We start from the raw sequence: 19734 nt of genomic DNA, 5'->3' as shown, positions 1-19734 counted from the left end.
TGTTGTCCACACAGAGAAAGCCTGTTACTGGTCACAAACAGCCTCTGAGGGAATTTACCATGAAAAGGGGTGGCAGAATTTAGTTCCATACAAACATCAAAAATGGAAGTCTTGTATCATTCATCTTTCTATGCCAACACTTTCTCTAATTAGACCGTGGTTCAAATGAGCAAAGGAGCTCAAGCATAGCTCCATTGCAAGTCTGCTCCTACCATATCACCATCTGCTCTCTGTGTACACAGACAGGTGGGGATGTGCTGGAGAGAAGCTGTAGCTGTAGTTGGCCTGCCTTCCTCCCATCAGCACTTGTCACGAGGCAGACTGACCATACCGTTGCATTTACCACACTGCCTGCATGCCCCAGGTCCCACTGCCCAGCATGTCTCCCCCAGGGGTCCAGCTGCATGTTCACTTTGCCTCTTTACAGTGCAGTGTTGCTGGTCCATTTCCTCCAGCCCAAAATTCATATGCATGCGAGACAGGTCAGATGTATAGTGATGGATCATAGATCAATGTGTGTAATTGGCTTTACCATGTCAGGGGATATTGCTCCAATCCCGTCCTCATTTGATGGTGGTTTAGGAGGTCACGGGTGGAAATGTGTCTGGTTCTTTGATTTTTTTAAATCCACAGTAAAATCCAAAGAAAATTCCCTGTAGCAAGATACAAGTAATTTTCACAGGTTTGCTGTAGGGGAAGCATTGCCAATCAAAACCTACCGTATTGCTGTTCATATCCCCAGAAAGTCCCAGCCACAGCAGGGGACTTGGAGGCTTTGATTCCCTTGATCCCTTTCACTATAGCCTCCCCACCGTAATGAAGCAAAAAGAGTGTCCCATAGCAATTAGGCGGCCTGCAGCACAGCACTGAACGTGCTCAGTGCCTCTCTAAAGCCAATGGGGATGAGTAGAGGTGGGGCAGTGGTGCTTTCCAAACTCTGGCCAAGACTCCATTTTCTCACTACTGATAAGCTGTCTGAACCCTGGTTGCTTTGAAATTACTGAAGTGGTGGCTGCAGGAAGGGGTCTGTGTGGTGACCCTGTGCCTGGAGCCTGCACACCAAGCTGAGGTCAGTTAAAGACATGTGAAGATAAAGTTCTCTCTAATCAGTAGTGGAAAGCAGCCAAGAGGCTTTGTCTTACTCCACACATGTAATGTACGAAGCATCCTTAGAGACTGTGAAAAAGTAAATACATCCTAACATGGCACAAAGACAACTTACATTCCTAGAAATTCTGAGTCAGTACAAGCTCCATCTCCATCTGTGCTACAATTGTTTTTCCACCCTCTGCTTTCTAGCGCTCAGAGCAGTAGCTTTCCCCCACAGTACCGTAATTGAGACCAGCCTGACACTGCCTGACACTGACTGTGATCCATTAACATCAGTTTAAATGAGATAGGGAAAGGGACCTGTGTTTGTTGCAGAGATTATGAACAGTAATAGCTTCTTTCTGGGGACTGTCAATCACTCCTGAGATTTGCTTGCGCTAAGCTTTGGGCTTTAAGTTTGTGATCAGTGGTGGTAACACTAAACCCCACTTAAGGAAATGCTCAGAGCCCCTGTTAGAAAGGTAAGAGATTTTTTTACTCCCTGGCTTGGTTTTAGCCTTTGTGCTGGGTCTGCAAGTGAATCTGCCAGGCTATACAGGGTCTGAGTCCTCTCCACAGTGTATCATCTCTTTCCATCCACCGGACATCTCTTGCCGTTGATCAGTTTCTTCTTATCTCAGTCTGTCTTGCCGACAGTTGAAATGCCATGGGAATTTCCACAGGGGCTTTCAGCCCTGTATTCCTAGTTGAGTGCCAAACCTAAATCAAGGCTGCAGATAGGACTACTCATGGATATCTGATCTCCTGAGATCCCCTATGTGCTGGAACAGGGATTCTGCAGGACCACAGCAGGGAGTTACAGTGAGACCAGGCTGCGTGCAAGCCTGCAGCCAGCCCAGCTCCCAGCTGTGGATCCCGACAGCCTTCCCTACCACCCCATGGAGCTATGCTGCCCTTGGCAGAGCACCCCATCTCTCAGCATGCACTATCTAATCCTCTTTGCTTCCTAGCCCTCTGGCTGCCTGCTTTCAGCCATTGCTGCATATACTGAGCTATGCTGCAGCCTTTCCCCATCCCATCATGCAGCATTAATCCCCAACAGCTGCCCCCTGGAGAGTTCTTGAGGAAACCTCTATCTTCTCTGCCATCCCACACAGACTGTGCCTATGGCCCTGCCTTTATAGACCCTGTAAAAGCCTCCCTCCCAGTCCTGTCTATGCTGGCTCTTCTGGATCGACACCCACTATTCAATGCAACAGTTAAGTCCCCATCCCCTGGAAACTGAGAGACGACCTTTTCTTGTTGTGGGAAGGTAACATTTAAAGGCATCCCTTGGGCTACTCTATCTGGCAGCCCAGCTGGTGCTCTTTTGTGTGAGTGCCACTCTTTTGAAATGCCAGCTCTGGTCTTAAAGGCAGCCAACAGAAGGTACAGCTCACTCTCCCTGTAATTGATTCCTCATCGGTCGTCACTGGCCTTTATTCTACCTTTTGATTAGGAAGAAGGAATAATACAGATTATAAGACAAATGCAAAGATTGCCTTGTACGGGGACAGGTTACATCAGGGTTGCTGGTGTCCTGGGATTTCCCTTGTGTTTGTCTGTCTCTGGTCAGCTGGAGAGATTTAACAGCAGATAGATGGCCTGTCTTTGTGTGTGCCTCACCAGCACATGCCCTTAGGAAATGCCAGATGGGGGAGATGGGGAAGGGGTGATAATGACAGGAATACATAACAAAACTGGCCAATTGGATTTGGACTCTGATACAGGAAACTAGGTATGATTTTGTATAAACTCAGGCAAAACAGGTGGCTGTAAGAGCTGGTTGATGGAGGACATCCCAGGTTGGCCTTTTACACCTATAGTGGTGGAGGCATAGGGGTTGGTGAGCAGGTCTCACTTTGGTTCTTCTTTAGTTTGTGACCCTTGGAAAGGCAGATGAGCTCAGGCACTTCTGTTCTCTAGTGTCTACTCACTCAGGTCTCATAAAATATTTGCTGTGTTCCTGAGCTCCCCCCTAAGTGGGTGGGTGTTACTCTCCTTGATTGTCATCATCGTATTATGTCAGCAGACACAAGTAGGTAAAAGCAGTTTACTAAGGTTCATGTGGCAAGTCACTTCAGAGCCGTGAATGAGTTTCTCACATCCCACACATGCGTGGACCATGCATTGGCCACCTCCTGCAAAGTGGGATTTTGATATGTAGTCTGTGCTCTAGGAGGGGCACCTTACAAGCATCAGGTGGCTGGTTTGGTCTGAACTTGTGTGACATGCGGGAAGTAAATATGGTTAATAAGGCATGAGATAGGTATTGCTGGATGGCACAGAGGTAAGTGTGGGAAGGCGTGAATTAACCAAGATCAGGAGCTACGGATGTTAATATTTACACAGGCTTCACTTCCCTTTTTAGCTTGGGACTTAATCCATGGATTTTCGTGACTGTAAGTGAGATCCTGGAACAACATTTGATTTTAAGGCAGTGGGCTGAGCCCAGAGTTTTCCCTTGGAAAATACAGAGCTCTGCAGCACTCGTTCCATCACACAATTGGCTTTTGGAGCAAGAGTGGAAAATTGAGATAAAGAAGCCCGAGCAACTGGAAAAGTGACTTGGAGATTTCTGTAGTCCAGGACTAAAATGTTTCATGGATCTGCCTGGAGCTCAGACCTGAAGGTTCATTTCCAGGTACCCCAATTACAGGCTACATGCCCTTAAACTTGGCTGGTAGCTTGTGGCAGACTGACACATGGGAGAAGGGAATAAATTAGAAGATCTGCTTAATCTTTAACATCTACAACACTGTGGACACAGCTCAGATGGGATAGAATCTTCATCCATGTTTAGTTCCACCTCTTGGAGTCTCTGCCCTGCCTTCCAGAAGCACATTCCCAGGGACAGCATTCCTGGAAAAGGAAGGTATTGTGGTTCTTTCCCAGCCTCAGGGAGGCTCTGTGATTTTGCAGGGATTGCAGGTATGACTATGAGATCTGACTCCCCTTCACAACTCTGATTTTCCTTGCGTAGACAGGGGTGGTGAGACGCTGCATGTTGTGGGTAGGTGAGGGAGCTTCTTTTCCAATTGCAAACCATTTGAAGAATGTCTGCTAATATTCTGTATTGTTCTATTAGCGAATTCAGGGGCCAAAAGGCTGAAACATTTTTCCTGATGCTGCAAGGACATGTAGCTGTCAGCCAGGATATGCTCAGGCTTGGTTTGGGTTTAGGCCAGGCATTCACAGCCAGTGCTTTGGGGGTAGTAATTCGCATTCCAGATGCTTCCCTGGTTCTCTTTCTATCTCACCTTGACTTTTTTCCCAGTGCATCGAAGTTCATTTGCTGCCTGATTTGTCCCAGTGCTGCCCAGGCTTTTGAGTGGCAGATCCTATCTGCAAGTCCCTACGTGAGGGTAGAATAGGCAACAGTTAGTTTTAATGCTTATTTGCTAGCAGTTTAATAATAATTCTTCATTCACTCTCAATTCCCCATCCTCACCAGCTCTGGTGTCTGTAATTAGCTTCCCTGCATTGATATTGATTGATAGGGTTATGTTGTTCCTGCATGGACCATGAGTTTGGTCAAGGGCCTCCATGAGGACTGGGTATCTTTCTTAGACAGGCTTTCCCTTGTAGGAAGCTCCTAAAGGGCAGGGCAAACACTAAGAAACCAACAGCTCAAAGCTGGTTTTGATGGAGGCTCCCATAGTGATTTCTCATCCTTGGCACTGTGTTTCAAGGAGGGAGATCCCACTCACTTATTTCTGTCTCCCCAGGGTCATGCAGTGCCAGCTGGTCTCAAAAGAGAGAGAAACAGATTACTTCACTCCTTTGTCTTGGGTTGTGGTGTGCATCCCAAAATGGGTGCCAGTGGGGAAGGGAATTGGGTAAACTCTCCATGTCCCGTCAGGCCTTCATCTAGTTTTCTCAGCTTGACTTGTTGCTAACACTTGTGAATATTTCCAGGCACAACATGCCACTCTTTCATCAGTTCACTAAATTACACGCATATTTCATTCTTTTAACCTTTTATTGTAAGTCAGCCATTCAGAATCTAAACATTTCATCATCTTTATCACGCACCTCTGAACTCACTGTGATGTATCTCTAACTTTCTGACAGCCAGGTACTTGATGGGGATACTTCCAGGTCCCTGTCCTTCACACAGTGATGTGCCAGGAATTTCAGGAGATCATGTAGAAGGGAGGTTATACAGGAAAGTCTCTTCCCCTGCCTCTTCTCCTGACCCCTCATTTCTGCCTCTCAGTAGGGCATACCTGGGCAGAATGCAGTATCCCAGGTGCAGACAGACTATGGACATATAAGTAAGGGTTATTATTGTCTCTCTCCTCTCAGATGTAATATGTCTGTCTATGGAGACCAGAAACACTGATGAGTGACAGCATGACTAGAATTGTCATTGATTGATTGATTTTTTGGTTCACCAGCTGAATTGGGAAAAAAAAAAAAAAAGGAGAAAAAAGTGTTTTAACCATGAGTGAATGATTAAAAATGGCTTTTCACTGAAACAAACAAATAAATAAATAAAAAGCCAGCTAAGAAGATGCTGCAGGAAGACAAATTGAGATAGTTTCATTTGCGGGTGGAGGGTAGGGGGCTGTGACACTGTTTTCAAAGTGAGAACTGGAAATACTTTGAGATTTATTGGTTTTGGTTTTGGTTTAATGGCAAACAAAACCTTTCGGGAGTTGGCTTTGCTTGAAGGAACTTGGAAGTCAGTGTTGATTCAGAGGGTTGTGTCCCTCTGAAAACGTGGGGCTGGGATGATACAGGCAGTGCGGTACAGGCAGTGCCCCCCAGCATTGATTTCCTCAGGAGATTTCAAGATGTGACTAGGCAAAGCCAAACTCATGTAGAGCTGGAGACAGCTTCAAGCAGGTGGTTGGATGGGATGCTTCTGGAGGTCACTCACAGCTAACATTTCTGCCACCCCCTTCTTGTGCCAATCCAGCCATGCTACAGACTGCTTCTTCCTTGTCCTGTCTTCTCTATGTTCATCTGGGTCTTTGTCCTCCTTTGGGTAGCCCAGATAGATGAAGCATTGCCAGTGGCACTTGCCCATCAACCCAGGAGAAAGCTGTCTCCCTGCAGAGGATACTGCTGGGGCTCTGCAGGCTGTTTCTGATCCCCAGAGCTGCGCCAGCCCAGTAGGTAGGGTTGCGCACACCAGTGCCTGGTTCCTCTCTTACAGGCTCCTTGAACCTGCTGGTTCGTGTGCGGAACAAGCGAGCCATCGACACCCAGGTCTGGTCACTCAGTGGGAACAGAGGGAACATGTGGCAGCAAGCACACGTGCCCATCAACCCACCCGGGCCCTTCCAGGTAAGTCAGGTCCACAGCCAAGGAGCCACCTGCTGCCTGTCCTGTCCATGTGCCATGGACTGTAGGAGACTTCCCAGCAGAGATCTGCTTCATGGCACAGGGGCTGGTTGGACGCTGGGAGCTCTCCATCCCCAGAGTCACTGGGGCAAGGTAAAAGCTTGGTGGATGCATATAAATCAAATCCACTTCTCGCTGAAGCCACTCAACGTTGTTATGTGGAAGCATCAGTTTGGCACTATAAATTTTATGATTATTGCTGGTCTGGAAACTGCTTGTCAAAGAGCTCCTTCTGGCACCAGGTCTGTGTGACAGCTCTGTTGGTGCTGGCCTGTTGGTGCAAAGTGACTTTGAGCATTAGAAGTTTCTTCTATTATGTGCTGAAAGAGCACACCCCCGTTATCATCCTGGTTTAGGACTGTAGGACACCTTGTGAATATGAATGTGGCAGTCTGTGTCTGCTCATCAAGAGCCTTATGTGTACTCAGGAAGTGGGCTGCTTCATTCCTGGATGTTTTATTGCTGATGTTCTTGCCCAACATGCTACTTTGCTGTTGGAGGGCTGTTTGTGAGAGCTGGGCCTGTGCAAGCTGCTAAGCTGTAGCACTGTGGCAAAATGCCCAGCATGCTTCTGGGTATTTTAAAATAATAATAATAATATAGTAACTCTTGCAAGCGCTGTTCAGTACTGGTTGGTTAGTTAGTGCAGCACCCTTAATACAGCACAGCTCTACATGCGCATTTATTACTCCACACTCAGCACACAGGGGTTGGTCCTGTACGCAGTGGGGTCCATCTCTTCAGATCCTATGAGTACTGGAGAAACAGGAAAGAATCATAAACTCGGGGACCTGGTAAGACCTGGTCTGTGCCCTGCTCACCTCTGCAGAGCCCCACAGCACAAGAAAGGTCCTCCACAACAGCAGCCTCACACTGGGGTCTGTCCCATGCTCTGCTTGCAGATCATCTTCGAAGGTGTCCGGGGCACAAGCTATGAGGGGGACATTGCCATCGATGATGTCACTCTGAAAAAGGGGGACTGCCCAAGGAAGCCAATTGGACCGAATAAGGGTGAGAGTGTGCATGCCTCAGAGGAACCAAGTGGGTGGGAGTGCATACATGAACACATGCTGGGGATGCCAGCTAATTTCAGAGCACATTGACGTATTGGTGGGACTCAGAAAGAACACTGATTCCATCAGCAGAAATCAGCAGAGGGGTGTCAGACCCTTAAACTTGCTCTTTACAGTTGTGAATTAGGAAGAGCTGAGAGAAGCAACCAGATCTTGTAGGGACTGTGCTGCCAGACACCAGAGTGCTGAAGTCTGCACACATTCATTAGGTTGGAGGTGTCATCCCCAACCCAACATCAGCTGAAGGTTTCTGTAGTGTCTCATTTCCTGGAAACCCTAGGAATGGGAACTTTCAGAAGGGAAGGACCTTCTGCAGGCTCTACTGGCCTTGAGTCAGTCCTTATCCAGGAAAAAAACTGCCTTTTGGGGCCTGGAGCTGCGGAGGGCTGGAGTTCTTCACATTGCGCTCTGAGCAGGGAGACACAGCCAGGCAGGGTATTGCCCATGAAAGATGGTAGTAAGCTACCCGAGATGTATATCACTTCCTTTCCAATCCTGACAGTGAGTGTGACATGGTTTAGACCCAGCCAGTAACTAGCACCATGCAGCCACTTGCTCACACCCTCTTCTCGCCTCCTGAGAGAAGAAGGAGAACCAGAAGAATGTAAAACCAGCAGGTTGAAATTCAAACAGTTTAATAACTAAAGCACAATATAATACTACTACTACTATTGAAAAGGGCAATAACAAGGTGAGAGAATATGAAATGAAAGGGAAAAGGAAAAAAGAAACAATAAACAACAATGATGCACAATATAATTGCGTACCAACCACTGACCAATACCCAGCCCAACCTGAGCAGCGATCAGTCCCTTCAGGGTGACTCCCCCCATTCACATACTGGGCATGATGTGATGTGGTATGGGATACCCCTTTGGATAGTTTGAGTCGGGTGTTCTGGCTGTGCTCCCTCCTGGCTTCTCATGCCCTCCTCACTGGCAGAACATGAGACTGAAAAATCCGTGGTCAGGGTAAGTGCTACTTAGCAACAACTAAAACATCAGTGTGTTATCAGCATTGTTCATAGACTAGAGCCAAATCACAGCACTGCACCAGCTACTAGGAAGAGAATTAATTGTATCCTATCCAAAATCAGGGCAGATGCTTAAGCTAAATCCCACCTGCCCCTTTCCAGTCCACCCACATCATCCTGGTGTAGGCATTGAAGAACCAGAGATAATCCCACCCTCACTGAGGTGCACCATAGGTTGAAGCCACAGCAAGGTGCATAGCAGTATCTAGGCATTAGTCCTTGGGCAGAAATCACTGGTGTGCCTCATGCCGTGGTCCTGCCTGTGCCCTCAATAACATGCCTCAGGTGGGCAGGACACCAGGTGTTCAGAGTATGAAAACCAGAGCCAGACAGGCACTTCTGAGCAAGGTTCAATTTGCCCTATTTATTTTTGAAAGAAAGAGCCTTGTGGAAGAATTTTTATCAACTTTCTTAACTCCAAAGATGAAGGGGAAAACAAAATATCAAAAAAAAGTCAGAAGTTTGAAATTTCAGGTTTAGGTAAAGATCTGTTTCAGCCTAGGATGGCCATGTTGTAACCTTTTGTTACAAGCAAGAACCTTTTGTTTGACTCAAGTTGAATCTTCTGGGAAAGAAAGGAGGGTTAGATTGCAAAAGTAACCAAGACTCAACCTTTTCTCCCGAGCTGGAAGAGAAATAGTTTTAGGAATCCTTGAGAATGTCCAGGGAAGGCTGGAAAAAAAGATCTTTCAGTATATCTGGGAGGTGCTCTGTGGTTCAGGGTGGGAGGAGAGGTAGACACTGCTCTGTGCTGACTTGTTTGATGAGCTTTGGATCCGTCCCATCACTAATTCTTTTTCTCTCTTCTCGACTGGCAGCGGTTGCTCTTCCAGGAAGCGGTGCCCCGGCCCTGCACAGCTCTTGTCTTTGTGGCCCATTGACTTTCTTCCTTTATGTGCTGCTCAGATGATGGCAAGAGAGCGCTCCTGTCTTCAGACCAAGACATTCCTGCTCCTTTCCTACTCAGCCACCTCTGCTCCTCTTCCTCCCCTCCTCACTGGCACACCAAAGTGTCCATATGTTACCAAAGACTTGACAGGCATGACCATGCGAAGGGATCTGGGTCAGAACTGGAGCACTCCTTGAGAAAGTCACAGTGTCTAGAACAAAATACAGAAATAAAGACAAATGTTTTTTAAAAGCACGTGCGCAAAAGTGAGAGAGAAGAAACAGAAATACACAGAAAAGAAGGAAAGACAAAAAATAGGAATGAAGAAATGTGAAGAACAAATGAAGGAGGAAAACAAACACCCCCATGTTTCCTTGGGAATGTCAGACAGGGCTTCCTCAGGGAAGTGGGAACTTGTTTTAAACAAACAAACAAAAATATATTAAAGCACAAATTTCTACCAGAACAGTTACCTTCTTTACTGCAGAGCCCACCGCTTAGTGGATGATACACCGCAGCATTCCCCTTGTCTCCCCATGCTTTACCACTGGCTTGGGCTGCCCCACTGCCAGCCTTGACCGTGGGGCAGCAGCCGCCCCTGGTGCTGGTGGCCAGAGCATCTTGCCTCGCACCACATGTGCTTCCATGTTGCCATCCATCCTCATCTACCAGGCTCTCGTGTTTAATTGCCCCCTCTGTGGTTTGCTTTGGCCTTTCACCGCCGCTCCGTGTTTCTCACCCACCAACCTGAAGAAGATGGAGCAGGAAGGGACTCATCACACGGACCATGCTGAGTGGTGGAGAAGTTCCGGCTGGATCCGGCTGCAGCGCTGGCCTCTGAGTGTCTCTTACTCCATCTCAGTACTCTTGCTGGGTGGAGAAACTATGAGAGCAGATCTGAGCTGCAGACAGAAATGTGTCTCTGTTGGGCTGAGGGATGGGGCAGCGTGGGATGGGAAGAGGGGAACATTCCACATTGGCTTCCCCTTGTGAATGTTGGGATGACAGTCACCTCAGCCCTAAGCCCAGGATTGCTTCTCTGCCTGTCTTTTGTTACCTGTTTATTTTGGTCTTTTATTCCATTGCTTAACTTCTCCCATCTCAAGCGCTTTGAATTATGGGAAGAGTCAGGCACCTAAACCTTCAGCCAGACAGCAAGTCCTGTGCCCATGGCCATCAGTGCAGGCAGTTCCAATACTGTCCTCTCACCTTCTGAGGCCTTTTTGCACACACAGTGCATTAGCTGCAGGGTGGGCAAAGTGTGGCAACAGCATTGCTGCTCAGGGAAAAGGTGGCTGGATTTTGTCAGCACCTGCAGCCTCGCAGGCACTCAGCTTCCACTGCCAAAGCAGTGGGTAGAGGAGCTGAAAGCTGGAGGCAGGAAGGATGGAGGCAGGAAGGTTGACCCAAAAGAGAGGCTTCTGCTGAACTGAAAAACAGGGGAACAGGAATGAGGGAAAAACAATTTTTCCCTGTTGGCATCATGAAAGGTTAAAGCTGGTGTCTCTCTCTGCTGCAGACTTGCAGCAGGTCTGGCCTGACCTCCTCAGGTCCAGATGAACCCCGCGGGAGAAGGGACTGCCCTGCACAGGCCAAATGCGAGCTGTGATAGCCTTGTTGCAACGGGGAGCAGCTCTGGGCATGAATTACCTCCATGCACAGGGCAGAGTCAGCCCCACAGGACTGTGAATTGGGGTTTACTAGCCACTCTGGCAGTTCAGTAAGTGGGGTTCTTCCCCCTAAAGGACAGCCCATCCAAACTCCATACCTGGGGAACCACAGCTACAGGATGAGCTAGCTCTTTCACTCAACAGAACCCCCAGTACCCATGGCTCCTTAACCATTTTGATTAATGTATTAGCTTCTCTGAGCCAATTGTGTCTAAAAGCACCTGAATGTATTAGCTGTCCCCTGCATTGCTCAGCTTCCAGCAACAGCTGTTGCCCCATTTCTTCTACTGATGGGGGAGGAAAGCTCTTATTTAATTCCCAAGACATCCAGTTTGAAGTCTTGAAACCCATCACTGTCCAGCTCCTGGAAGGGCATTCATCTGCACTAATGCTCCCCAGACATCACTGAAGAGAGAAAGGGCATCAACTCTGAGGGAAAAGCGGACCTCCTTCACAGGAGGCCTCGCAAGACAGTGAGAGGGAGTGATAGAGTTCTCCCTTGCTCCTATTGCTTTTCTTCACTTCTAAGGATGAGGACTGTGTCTTTTTGTCTCCACCCCTTCCTCCAGAACCCAGACCTCAATCACACTGCATATTTGACCAGGAGACCTGGAGCTGCGTCCCAGGGCCAGGCAGCATTGTGGGATGCTGAGTGTCAGCAACAATTCTGCTTCTTGCTGCCTGTCTGTTGCCATTTTCATGGGCAGCCAGTGCCACCACCATCTTTTAGCTGAGTTCTTTCAGTTCTGTCCTTTTCTGTATGTTTGTTATAGGCCAAAAATCATCACCCCACTCCTGAAGAGTCTACTTTTCATTCCTAGGAGAAATGGTGCTTTCCATGAGACCGTGGATGCTTCATGATAGCTCCTGATCTGTCAGTGGCAAAACATTTGTGCTACGTTGCTGATTCTAGGGCAGAAGGTGGAGATAGGAACATTTCCCCATCAGTAAGAGATAATCCAGGGCAACCATTTCACCTTCTAGGCTCTGAGGCAGAGACCCTTGTGGCTTTGCTTCTACTGGCTGCTTAGCCAGGCTTGTATAAGCATGTTTTGTTGATGTTCAGTGGACAGCAGAGGGACTGTGGGGCCGGGGAGGTGCAGCCTGAAGGTTCAGGATCACAGACAAAACATTATCTGTGAAGGAAGCATCAGCCAGGGGGCACCACATTTTCAGAAAGGGACACCTGCAGGGAGGGTGTCCGTGCCCTGCTGCCAGCTCCTGCAAGGAAGGATGTAAGTGCCTCACTAAGCCAACCCATGGCACAGGGACAGTTGGGTCCAGGGCAGATGAGAACAAGCAGACAGCCCCAGCCAGAGGTGAAGAATTTTCCTGGTGTCAGGCATGGGCCCATCAGCTTCAGTAAAGTCTCAGGGAGCCCCTTCCTGCTTAGACCTCTACTCCTTTATCTCTGGCTGGAAAGCAGCTGGTGATAAGTTTGGGGGGAAGTCATTAATCCAAGTGCCTCAGCTTCTCAGAAGTGCTGAGGACAAAAGGAAGGACCTCATTTCCCTGGCAGATGTGCTAAGAGAGTGTAGCAGAGGAAAGAGGCACTTGAGCAGCAAGGATGAGAAATTGTGCAATGATGGGGGAGAGACAGTGTTCCTCCTCTCTGAGGACAGTTGTATTTGTGGTTTACTACCCTATTCTTGATGGGGCAATTCTCCTTGCAGTGGTAATGAATCCCAGGTGAGATACAAAGCCATGCTCCTTACCCCTTGTAATTAAAGATCCCCTCACACTTTTCACAATGTTCTGGCTAAATTATGATCCTTGAACTTAATTACATACTGTCTTCTTAAATATCTGTTGCAGTCCCAACATTAGATTTCTCTTCCTGATGTTTTATGTTGTTCTGTGCCTGTCAAATTGCTGCTTTATTCCACTCCAGAAGTGGCTGCATTTCAGTGATGGTGGAGATTATTCCTGTACATAGTATGAAAGTCACTGCAGAAGAAAAGTGCAATATAAATTTAAGAGACTGCTTTTATTTACAAGGAGACTTCTGCTTGGTAGTTGTAGAAATACATTAGGAAGAATGCTCTGTGGGTGTTAGCCAATATATACTCATTTTCTTTCTTTTTTTTTCAGGGTATAAACCAGAAAATATGTGAGTGTGCAGGCTCCTGGGTATAAGTTGTAGATATTAGAAGGAGTGACCGCTACTGTGTAGTTACAAGTTGGGCTTACAAAGAAACTTCCATTTGAAAGCTCTTTTTGTAGTTCATTGTATTCTGAAATATATACTTTTTTAATTATAATTTTCCACAGTTCAATGCAAGTCCAAATAACAGGTCATCAGCAGGACTTTAATCCATGGCTTTTAACCATGTGAACATCAGTTCCTCCCCCTTGCTCTGAAAAGCGGCTCCTGCCTGGTACCAGTAATAGACTTCTTTTCTTCCACATAGATCAGCCGCTGGAAAGCAACGGAGCTAATATGTTTCATTTGATCTGGAGTTAAGTAATTTGGAACGCCCGAGTGCAACTCTTCCCAGCCGTACGGGAGTGAAAAAGTATTTCATCTGTATGAAAAACCTCATGTAGTGCACAAACGGTTTGGAAACTCCTCAAGTTAAGTGTTGTGATTAGCATGCATGCAGAGCTGCCCCAGCAGAGCTGCCTGGAAAGCAGCTGTGGCAGCAGTGATATGGAGCCCTTCTTCTGGGAAGTAGCTTTCTTCTGGAAAGAAATAGAGTGGTAATCAGGGAAAAGAAAGAGGGGAGAGTCAGATGTTTAGGCTGGTAAATTTCTTGCAGAAATAATTTATAGATGTATGAATGAGTGTAGTAAATACGATACAAATTGTGGTTTATTCCCTATTGCTATTCGAAGTACAGAAATTTAATTTCTATATGAAGTCCTGTGGGTGCATTATTCAGAATGACATGAAAATGCTTTAATATCAAAGGGAGAGCAGTGTCTGGATTTCTCCTCCTCAGCCCACCCCTATCACTCTGTGTCAGGAAAAGCACACTGCTTTTGGGTTGGTGTGCTGTGCTTCTCAGCCTGGGAGGGACAGTCACTAGGAGCAGCAAGCAGCACTGGTGGGAGAAGCATCCCTCCATCATGCCATCACTTCCCACAGCCCTGTCTCCAGTGTGAAGAAGTCCTGTGCAAGGCCCTGGCAGGAGCAAACACTGCTCCCCCCCAGCTCTCAGTGAGGCTGAGGCAGGGAGTTCCACCTGCAGGAAAAGCCAGGGGGTCCTTCACTCTGCCCCAAAGGACCCCAGCTGCCCCAGGCGGTGGCAAAGGAATGAAGCACCTTTCCCTCCTAGATGGGTTAAATGGTGTCACCTCACTGAAAGAGACAAACTTTTTCCTTAAAGCAGAGAGTTCAGAGAGTTGCTGCTTCAGGATGTTGCTGGTTCAGTCTCCTTTGTCTTTGGGAGCCATGCATATATCCATCTTTCCCTGGAAATGCTACAGCACCCATTTGCCTTCTGGGTGCCTTTGGGCAGCCTTGTAACAGCATGGAGGGACACATCACTGTGGGCTCTGTGCTTTGAGCTGGGTGCAGTGGGACACAGTAGCACAGTAACACCCAGCTCTCGCACCCAGGGGGCAGGATCCTGGTTTTAGTGAGGATGAGAAACTGCATTCTATCTCCTGTGCAAAAGAGAAGCCATTTCACACTCTGGGCTTTGGCAGAGACCAGCTTCAGTCCCTCTCTCTTTTTCCATTGAACTGCCCTGACACGTTGTGTTTTTCAGGATGTCCTCAGTGTGGGTGCAGCCCTGTTTGTAGAGACAACAGGCATGCAGCAGCAGGACCCTGTGCAGGCTGCAGGAGAAGCCAGGTGTTGCCATCACTGATAGCTGCTCATCCTGCTAAGCCTGGGAAGGTATTTAATGCAGACAAAAGACATTTGCAGAAAAGTAAGTGCTGGAGAGCTCTGGAAATTGACTTTTAACAGGACCCAATTTACACTCCATGTTCATGACTGGCAGCTGGTGGTTTCCAGCAGGGAGCTGAATAGCCCCAGTACACTCAGCATCCCAAATGACTGGTTTTCAGTACTTCCCTTTGGAGTAAGACACATGCCAGTTTGTCTCATTGCCACCACCTAGCCCACCACAGGGGGTTTCTGGGGTCTTCCAATGGCCACTGACAGCCTGGTATGGTCACATCAAACCAGATGGCCACTTGTGCCCTAGAGGCCTTAAATATTCTCAGGAGTACCGCAGGCCATCCCAGAGACACCTTCATCCCACCTGCTTTTCCAGAGAGGAAGGGGTTGCATCTGGCAGGGAGCTGTCCAGGACACCTCTTGCCCATGGAAGGGCAGTGCCACTCTGTTTAATTTTGGCTGAGGTTTGTGCCTGACACCTCAACCCTACGTTTGGTATAAGATACATGATCAGTTGCTTTGCCATCAAGCATCCGTCCTCAAAAGGGGAGAGGCCCAGAGATCAACAGCAGGTTAGCCAGGCTGAGCCCAAACCACCTAAAACTGAGTGCAGCCCCATTTCCCCCCTTCATTGCAGCCTCAGTGGGCAGGGACCAACTGGTTTTCTTTTGGTGACTGTGACATACACTGTGGCACTGAGATGAAACTGCCCTGGGTGTTGCTTGCACTGTGTAGGTCCAGCCCTCAAAGGTGTTTATCTTAACAGCTTGTAAAGGGATCAGAAAACTAAGGGGGCTGTGTGTGTTACAGCTGCCAGCGATGCAGCAGGGAGGAGACAGCACTTGAAAGCACCTTTTGGACACATCTCCAACCAGTCCACACGTTTGCCTTTTCCCACTATCCACATTCCAACCCGGAACACCCTTCAAGGTGGGGGATTTGGTGTATCTTGTCTCACTGAGTCTTGTTCCCCAGAACCAGCTATGGCTATAAATAAAGAGAGCATAAAGAGCTGGGAGAGGCTGTAGCAGCATCGTCAGCTCAGGCAGCACCTGAGCTGTGAGAGGAGAAACCCGATTTCATTTTCTGTTTGAAATTCCACAAGCATTGACTGGGGGCAGTATTTAGGAATTTCCTATAGGCAGCAGCATCCACCATGCTGGTATTTACAGAATGGGAGCAAAAGAGCTTTCCTGTGAATTTATCTGGTTGTTTCCTGGAGGCCTTCATATGTAACATCCTGGGACAAAAACACTCCCTCGGAGTTTGATGGAGGAGACCTTTTCCTCTCATCAAACCTTGATGTTTGTCCTTCTGTGCTGTCCATCCCCAGCTTCTTGGTGCACTGATGTAACTGGTAGCATTAGCACTGGGTAGAGTTGCTTAGTGTCAGTGCTTTCAAATTAGATGAGCTTGGCCTGTTTTCCCAGTTCTTGGGATCTTCTAGACTTACCATCTCACCCCAGAGAGCTCCAGAGCATGCATTCATCTCTCAGGACATACCCAAAAGCTGTGGATGCTACAGATACGTGGCTGTGCTTTGTGGTTTTGATCACATCCCTTGCCTGACAGCATGGAGACAATCTCTAATGTCTAGATGAGATGGAAAATCTGGTGTCAGTGTGGTTTTGCTTAGGTTTTTTTCTCCCAGGCAGAACCATCCTGCCCGTACTGCAGTGCACATAGTGGAGGAAAGGGACCATCACCCAGGATCTACTTGTGTCACGGGGAAACAGCTCTGGCACCTCCTGCCTTTGGCCAGAAGCGAGAGTCAGTGTTTCCCACACTCTTCCTCACTCCATCCCCCAGCTCTGTACTTAACCTCACCAAGTGTTTAACTTCCAGACTGGAGAGATCAGCAGCAGACTTCAACCCTGGATCCCATAGAAGAGGATCACATCAAAATCCCATCCTCAGCTTGCGAGGGGCAGGGAGAACCAGCTCAGGCCCAGTGGTGAGCCACTTCAGTGGGATCCAGTGCCAGTGGGACTACATCACCCTCATGCTTCTCCAGGTCACCAAGGCCAGTAAAAAGTATACATTGACCTGACAGAAGTGTTTAGAAACACTCCCCAAAAAGAGCTACATATAGACTTTGTGTATTTGGGGATACTGTGGAGAATGGGGGGGGGTCCTCTGGTGTCTCTTGTTTCTTTTTCCACCGGTATCCTGGGTGGAGACCCTGGCAGAAAGACCCATTCCCCATCATATCCTCATCCCCGCTCCACATCTCATAGGGTGCTATCACCATCATCAAGCAGAGCTGGGACCCTCTCGCCATCACACCACCAAGCTGTCCATGGTGTTAAAAGCACAAAACACAAAGGGACTGAACTGAACCTTTTAAACAGGGTGAGATGTTTCATAAGCACTGCTTCATCCACCCCACTCCCCCCCCGACACACCCCCCATGTGCCCTGTAGACTCTCAGCGTGGATTGTTTCATTCAAATAAAGCTGCAGTACTCCAGTGGGTGAGCCTGCGTGTCCCTCTGTGTCGGGTCGGGGTGACAAGGTGCAGCCGGCAGCTTGTGCTCACAGTGGTTGGGGCAGGGAGGAGCTCATTTGGCTGCCTAACACTGGGGTACGTGCCAGTGTTTGAGCCTTGGGTTACCAAAATGTCTGGTTAAGTCCCCAAGGAAGACTTCTCAGTTTTGCTCAGACCTCACCAGAGGGGCTGGACATAGGATATGGCACATGAGGGTTTCGGGCATCTGGTGCTGGGGGAGCCTTGTGAAGGGAGCAGGGGGTGGGTGGCATAGAGCCCTACCCTGAATGTGCCCTTACGCAGCACTACTATCGCCTTTCCCAAACCTCTCCTTACCACCCCAGCTACTGAGCTTGCTGGCTCCTGCTGCCACTAAGCAAAGCTGGTCCTCTTCTGTCCCTTGATCTTGACCTCTTCCTCAAGGATAGGGCAGCAGCTCCAAAACTAGTGGGTATGAAACAAGCCAGCAGCTGTGGGCTGTCAGTGTGGTGTCAGGTCCCCTTGTCCTAGTACTCCCCTCCACCCTTGGGTCTGCAGCATTGGTTGAGCTACTCCACAGACCCATCAGGGAATAGGGAATGCCCCCATGGCCCTTGTGACGCCTAAGATGTTCTTGGGTGAAGGTGTCTTCTTTGTGCCGTGACATCTGCAGGGCTGCTTAGCTAAAGCCTAAGTAAAAATTGCCTCATCCCAGCACTGTGGTTAGAGCAACACTTAAGAGAACTGATGTGAGAGTCAAAAACAGTTTCATGTTTACATGCCACATGCTGCAACTGTTGGCTGAAGCCCCACAAAACATTAAACAGCACCCAGGTACCTGCTGTGACTGTGGCCCAGTAGATCACACAGGCCACAGCCATAGCCCCCACTTTGGCTGGTGTCAGTAATGCTGAGTCAGTGGCAACTTGGGCTGCCTGGAGAAAGTTTAGGATAGGGCTCAAAGTAATGCAGAAGGGTCCTCTAAGTCAATCCAGCATTTCTGCTTCCTGTGCCTCCCTTGCAGCGAGCAGTTGTGAAACCCACTGGAAAAGCTGATAGCTGGTTCTACACACCTATGGAAGTAACCATGACTAGTAAACGCTTCCTTTATTCTTCCTTATAATGAAAAGTAACTGCTCCAGGTGGGAGTCTGGAGGAAGACAGATACTGGAATTACTGTGGAGATTCAGGTCTTAAAAATGGGAAGTATTAAACAAATACATCTATGTACATACATATACACATATATATGCATGCACATGGTGTTCATCTTTGTCACTACTGCACAGGTTCAGCTCACCCCTGTCATGCGCATGTTGAAACACAAAGTCCCAGCTCTGCCATGACTTCTCCTCAGGGCCCCACTCCACCAGCACACAGGCCAGAACAACTCTGAGGCTGGGCAGGAAAGCAGGATTTGTTCCTGCACAGGCTGGGGGTAAATGAGGCACACAGAGCACACAGAGAAGGATGAAACATGTAAAGTTAGTAAGTATCACCCAGAGAGTTGGAGTCTGCTCCAGCCACTGATCTTTTGTCTTGTTACTTCGTGCTTTTGTCATTAATTGTTAATTCCACCTGATCTAGGTGTCCCAACATTAGGGTCTGCTTTGCACTCTCATCTTTCAATGTGTTTCAGCTATAAAATTATACAGACCCCAAATGCAGGGCACCACCGCTGAGAATTAAGTCTGATAAACCATACTTACTCTTAAGTTTGTGTCTATGCTTTACACCCCATCCGCAGTCGTTCTCACAACCTACAAATACATTCCTGAACTTTATGCTGCAATTCTTGCCTGAAGGAGAAGAGGATGTGCCAGCAGGTTAGAAAACAGACTGCGGTCCAGGCTGCCCCTGGAAGGTGCTCTGTACTGTCGATTGTATGGCAGCTACAGCTCAGCCCCTCCTGCCTGCACTGCAGGCAGCAGTATCATCTCTAAAGGTAGAAACAATGCTACTTTTGTTAAAGCTGGATCCCTGGGAATGCCCACCAAAAAGGCCACAAGGGAGCGAGCCGTTTTTGTCTTTGGCTCGGTGATTTGATGCTGTGCAATAAATAAAGCCTGGAGCCAGACAGTGAGTGATGAAGATCGAAAGGAGTATTGACTGCATGCTCAAGTGAGTACAGCCCTTCACTTGAAACCTGCAGGAACACTACATGTACAGTCATTAAGGAGAGGACCGTAATGCGGATGCACAGGGATGCTTCATTGCACTTCTGCAGGCCCCAGGCTGGTTGAGCGTGGGAGGGTTGGCTTTGCACCATCACACAACCTGTTGGTAGGTTCATGAGCCCGTGCAGGGCTACC

General features: G+C 48.2%; 2 protein-coding genes across 2 annotated transcripts in view; one reads left to right on the top strand and one right to left on the bottom strand.

Annotated features, from left to right (window-relative positions):
* MDGA1 (MAM domain containing glycosylphosphatidylinositol anchor 1) overlaps window positions 1-13367 on the top strand; it is a 151537-nt gene extending 138170 nt beyond the window's left edge. Inside the window, exons 15-17 of the mRNA XM_061365967.1 lie at window positions 6254-6384; window positions 7344-7452; window positions 9366-13367. Coding sequence (XP_061221951.1) covers window positions 6254-6384; window positions 7344-7452; window positions 9366-9457 — 332 coding nt within the window. The 3' untranslated portion in view covers window positions 9458-13367. The remainder of the gene's footprint in view (window positions 1-6253; window positions 6385-7343; window positions 7453-9365) is intronic.
* RNF8 (ring finger protein 8) overlaps window positions 1-19734 on the bottom strand; it is a 238876-nt gene that overhangs the window by 66171 nt on the left and 152971 nt on the right. The window lies entirely within an intron of this gene.

Source organism: Neopsephotus bourkii, unplaced genomic scaffold (genome assembly GCF_033783945.1).
Source record: "Neopsephotus bourkii isolate Nb327-2 ecotype Australia unplaced genomic scaffold, CSIRO-AGI_Nbou_v1 NB_1292, whole genome shotgun sequence".
Lineage (NCBI taxonomy): Eukaryota > Metazoa > Chordata > Aves > Psittaciformes > Psittacidae > Neopsephotus > Neopsephotus bourkii.
This window is presented reverse-complemented; position numbering and strand designations above follow the sequence as displayed.